Here is a 5,538-nt window from a genome sequence, read left to right as displayed (position 1 = left end):
ATATATTATGTGGATATATTATCTGCCAAAGAAAATATCACCCTCACCTAACAGCTCGGGTGATATAAAATCTTAGCAGGTAATACATCCACATATATCACTCCAAAACCAAAATAACATATAATATGTTGAACAAAATTTAGACGCCAATAAAAATACCGAATAGTTTTAAAACAAGTCATGTGACTGTTATGTCCAGGGTATAGATATTATAAGAAACACATTTGATTGTAACTACGTTTATTTAGAAAGCCATGTTATATCTTGACCGGAAGTTCAGTACTCTTTTTTACCCATCATGCAATATAGTTATATATAGCAGACTACAGTAATGAAGGATATTACATCCCTCCTCTTCTTGGATTGAAACATCATCTTATATAAATTTATTATTGTGAATATTATTAAATCAATATTTTTTTTTTAATTACTGATTTTTTTTTAGTTCTAAATACAATACATATTCAAATAACCAAAATCATAAACATGTACATTAATGTATATAATATTTCTACAGATGGAACACAAATTCAGCATCGAACTGTAATTGTCCGAGTTTGTTTATATCAGCATTCCTTACTCCACGTGGTCTATTATAAAGCAATTAATCATGAGGAAAACTGGGAACTGTCCGAATTCCAACCGTTTGTAGGTCAGATTTACTACAGCTTTATTACCAATGAATAACGTTAGTCAATGAAACTTTTCTACTACTTGAGCAATATCAGACATATTACACTTTACAAACATGGATAATTTCCTTGTCTCTCCAACATCACTATTAATTAAACACATTAGTTATATTTTTTTTTATTTGATATCCTTGAGTTTGATAATATTTAAATGATATAAAAGCATTTAATAATATAAACCCTATAATAAACTCCAGAGGGGATATTCCAGTATGCTCCACTATATGTGTGTATTGTCAAACATTCATTCATTATATAGTTCGCTATTTGGGTATTATATATATTTATTAACTTGATTAATTATTCATGTTCTCGAATATATAATAATTACTTTGATAATTCTAAATTTAATCAAACACATATATATCCATGATGTACAATCGAATAAAACACATACGATTGGCATTATTATGGCCAATTCACTTTCTTTTAAAATACACGCTCTGTTAGCGCGGCACATAATCTTTTAAGTATGGCGGAGGACGTCTGTCACGTGTTGGCCTTGTCCTCGCCAAACCCGATTGCGGACTCGCGTGTGAATTCTGTTCATTTCCTATTATCTCCCCTTCATCGAGGTCGTTTTCAGATGTTTCCGGTTCGTTCCCGACAATTCCAGGATCAACAGTTTTCATAACTGACGAATTTCGAGTCATACAATGACCAGCATCGTTCCTAACACTTATCATTGTCCCTTTTCTGTCAATAACCGTATATGGCGTAGGTTTGTATATTGAATCAGATTTTGTTCTGGCTTCATTTCTTACTAACACACGATCCCCTACGTTAATTGATCTGTCCTTTGCATGTATCCGTTCGTCTTCATATCGTTTTGCTTTCATTTTCGAAAAATCGTCGTTCTGTTGCGTTATTTCTCTTGTTTGAAGATTTCCACTTTTACCATGACCGATGTTTGGCATTCGAGTCGTCGGATCTCTACCAAACATTAACTTGAATGGCGTATAACCAGTCGATACGTGTGGTGTCGCTCGGTATTGTCTTAAGAAATCATACAGTCCTTGTTTGTAGTTTCGCGCCTCAATAAATGAAGATTTTACAATCTTCATCAGTGGTTTATTGAAGGATTCTGCTTGGGCATTTGCTCTTGGCCATCTCGGTGTAATTTTCCGATGAATTATGCCGTAAAATTTCATGAAGTCAGCAAATGCTTTGCTTTGAAATGGAGACCCATTGTCGGTTTTTATCACTTTCGGTATAGCAAACATTGATACAATCTTGTCGAACACCGGTATAACTGTGTTTGCTGAAATATTTTTTATTATTTCAACTATCGGATATCTCGAATACTCGTCTATTATCACAAGTAAATAGTCCCCGTTTTCTAACGGACCACAAAAGTCAGCGCTTATATTGAGCCAAGGTCCCGACGGCAATTCACTCATTCTCAAAGGTTCACGCGGTCTTTGTTCATTTGAATTTGATTGACATGCTAAACACTTTTGAATTGCAGCTTCGATTTCAGAATTCATGTTTGGAAAATATACTTTCGATCTTATGTAACTTTTTGTTTTCACAATTCCTTGGTGACCTTCATGTCCTAGTTTTATTGCTTTTTCACGGAGTGATTTTGGAATCACTAGTTTATCATTTTTCATCAATAATGTTTCATTATACACAGTCAATTCGTCCTTTATACTACGAAAAGATGATAATTCTTCTTTGTCTATTTCTGGGTCATTCAGTGTTTTCAATTCATACCATTTACCATTCTTTGTAAATTCGACTGCCTTTTGCATTGTCTTATCTTTCAATGATTCCATTTTTACCTCATCTATTGTCATTGCATTTGGTAATGATTGCTCTGCGACAAATGACACGTATTCCTCTGCTATATTTCGTTCCTCCTTATGTTGTAATGGATGACGGGACATAAAGTCTGAGGGATTATCTTTCCCTGACCTATACTCTATTTTCATTTTGAACGGTTGAAGTCGCAATCCCCAACGTTCGATTCTTAGTGGTGGTTGTTTCTTTTCCCAAATTTTAGTTAACGGCATGCAATCAGTAATGCATGTGAATGTTGGTGCTCCCTTTAGATACATCGCAAAATGTTCGCATGACCATACCAAAGCCAGTGCTTCTCGTTCTGTCTGACTGTACCTCGTTTCCACTTGTGTTAAAGATCGAGATGCATAAGCCACCACCTTGCCTTCTTGTGTGAGTATTCCCGAGACTCCCACAGGTGATCCATCTGTTATTACTTCAATGTCTTTGCTCGGATTGAAGTATGCCATGACAGTTTCACTGCTCAGTTCACTTTTTAATTTCTCGAATGCTGCTTGTTGCTCACTTCCCCATTCCCATTGAGTGTCATTTCTTGTAAGACGTCGTAACGGTTCAGAGATTGTCGCGTAGTTTCGTATAAACCGCGACGAATATGACGTCATTCCCAGAAAACTTCTCATTTCCGTCACATTTGTAGGCTCCAGCATTTGTTTGACTGCCTCTACCTTCTGAGGTGAAGGTGACATTCCATTTTGCCCAAATACTACTCCAAAAAAAGTGATTTCTTTTTTATTGAACTCACATTTAGATTTGTTTAATGTCATGCCACTTTCGTGTATAGCCCGGAAAACTTTATCTAATGCTTTATCGTGATCACTTTGATTTTTCGCGTATACAATAATATCATCCGAAATGTTTTTAGATCCCTCTATACCCTGTATTACTTCACTTATGGTCTTTTGAAAAACCTCACTAGCAGAATTTGTCCCAAAATTCAAACGTTTATACCGATAAAGTCCCATGTGTGTAGCAAATGTTGTGATATACCGCGATTCTTCTTGTAAGACAAGCTGATTGTACCCGGCTTTGAGGTCAAGCTTGCTGAATATTTTTGCTCCATTCATATCATGAATTAGTTCATCTATCGTCGGCATTTGATGTCTTTCCCTTTCTATGGCTTTATTGGCCTCTCTCATATCAACACAGAGTCTAACATCGCCATTTTGTTTTGGAGGTGTGACAATTGGTGAAACCCAAGGTGTAGGCTCATTTATAACTTCTTCAATAATATCATTTTCTAACAAGGTTTTAATTTCTTTTTCTACTTTTTCTCTCAAATGAAATGGTGTTCTTCTATTTCTTTGTGCTACAGGTTTCACATTTGGATTGATGTGCAATTTCACGGTTTTGTGTTTTAGTTTTCCAATACCTTTATAAATTCCAGGGTATTTATCCTCAATCTTTGTTTTCAAGGAGATGTTCTGTGTAATCTTGACTAATTCCATTTCACATGATGTATCATAGCCGATTAAAACTCCATAATTTCCTTTCACCAGATAAAATTTTGCTACGGTTATTTTCTCATTCTTTTCAACAGATAAATTCATATACCCTTTTACTGGAAGCGGATTTCCTCCTCCGTAAGGCAAAAGTTTTGGTAAATATTTCCGTTGAATTTTAGGTTTTCCAATGTAATTATAAGTCCTTTCATCTATAATGTTAACACTTGAACCTGTATCAATCGTTGCTGTTATTTTCTTTTCATTCACTGTTATTTTTGTTTGAGGCGTTTTCCTTTTGTTTTCTTTTGCGACACTTTTAACTGTTATGTTATAGAGGAATTCTTCCTCTGAATTCGACTGTAAATCCTCTTCACGGCTTACTTCGTTTACTTTGCCTCGTTTTGATTTCTGACAGCACCGCGCAAAATGGCCAACTGTTGAGCATGTGTTGCAGGTTTTCCCTTTTGCTGGACAAGGGGTACCTCTGTGGGGAAATTCATATCCGCAATTCCTGCATTTATTGGTTGGCAACGCGCGCCGATAATTCCCGCGCTGATACGATTGGCCAGTCTCCCGAAAATTCCCACGGTTCTGCGAGTTAAATCCACGTCGTGCAGCCGTTCTCCCACGTGTTGTTCCACCTCGCCCTCTTCGTGTGTAATTTGATACTTTCCTTACTAAGTTTTGGTCATTTTTCTCCATTACTTTGGCGTGTTGGTCACTTTGTTCAAGCATCCTACCCATAGTTAAAATAGCATCCAGTTTTTTGTCAGGTTCACGTAAAGCCCTACGACGTAACTGGTTAGATTTCCCGTGTTGTATAACTTGCTGCAATATTTCGCCATCAATATCTGTAAACCCACAGGTTTTAGCTAGTGTCCGTAATTCCGTCACATATTCGTCAAGGGATTGTTCTTCTGATTGTTTATATGTTCGAAAATTGTATATCTCTATTTGGATGTTCTTCTGTGGCGAAAAATAGTCCCCAAGCACTTTCTTTGTTGCGTCATAAGTTTCTTCCGTCTCTTTCTTCTCAACGTCATAAATATCATAAACCTTTTCACCGGCGTAGTGTAATAATAAAGCTCTTTTTTGGTCATCATCGTCCACCAACATTCCCTTGAATAAATTCTCTAAACGACCAATCCATTTTTCCCACCGTGCTCCTGAATTTGTTTTGTCCGTCTCAAGATCGAAACTTGGAAAATGTGGTAAGTTGTTCATTTTTTTTTTATTAGTTTACTTCGTTATCCATCCATAAACTAGTAAAATTCTTATATCCAGATAATTCTTAAACGGTTAATCACATATCTTGATATCCTCGTCGCCAGATGTTATGTCCAGGGTATAGATATTATAAGAAACACATTTGATTGTAACTACGTTTATTTAGAAAGCCATGTTATATCTTGACCGGAAGTTCAGTACTCTTTTTTACCCATCATGCAATATAGTTATATATAGCAGACTACAGTAATGAAGGATATTACAGTGACTTGAACAAACCCTTGAAGTTACTGTCACGGATATACGTGAGTTCTCACTCGGGAGGATAGGGTGTTCAAAGAGGAACCTGTAAATATATTGTTGGCACACAATAA

General features: G+C 36.1%; 1 protein-coding gene across 1 annotated transcript; it reads right to left on the bottom strand.

Annotated features, from left to right (window-relative positions):
• Window positions 1-1,138: 1,138 nt before the first annotated feature.
• Window positions 1,139-5,161, bottom strand: LOC132758623 (uncharacterized protein K02A2.6-like). Its single transcript, XM_060750316.1, has 2 exons — window positions 4,420-5,161; window positions 1,139-3,714 (listed from the first exon to the last, which is right to left on the bottom strand). The coding sequence occupies exons 1-2, from the start codon at window positions 5,159-5,161 to the stop codon at window positions 1,139-1,141; spliced, it is 3,318 nt and encodes a 1,105-aa protein (XP_060606299.1).
• Between the last annotated feature and the right edge of the window lie 377 nt (window positions 5,162-5,538).

The sequence above is a fragment of the Ruditapes philippinarum genome, unplaced genomic scaffold (assembly GCF_026571515.1).
Source record: "Ruditapes philippinarum isolate M1 unplaced genomic scaffold, ASM2657151v2 ctg5689_1_1_1_1, whole genome shotgun sequence".
NCBI lineage: Eukaryota > Metazoa > Mollusca > Bivalvia > Venerida > Veneridae > Ruditapes > Ruditapes philippinarum.
The sequence above is the reverse complement of the archived record's forward strand: the minus strand, read 5'-3'. Positions and strand labels throughout refer to the sequence as shown.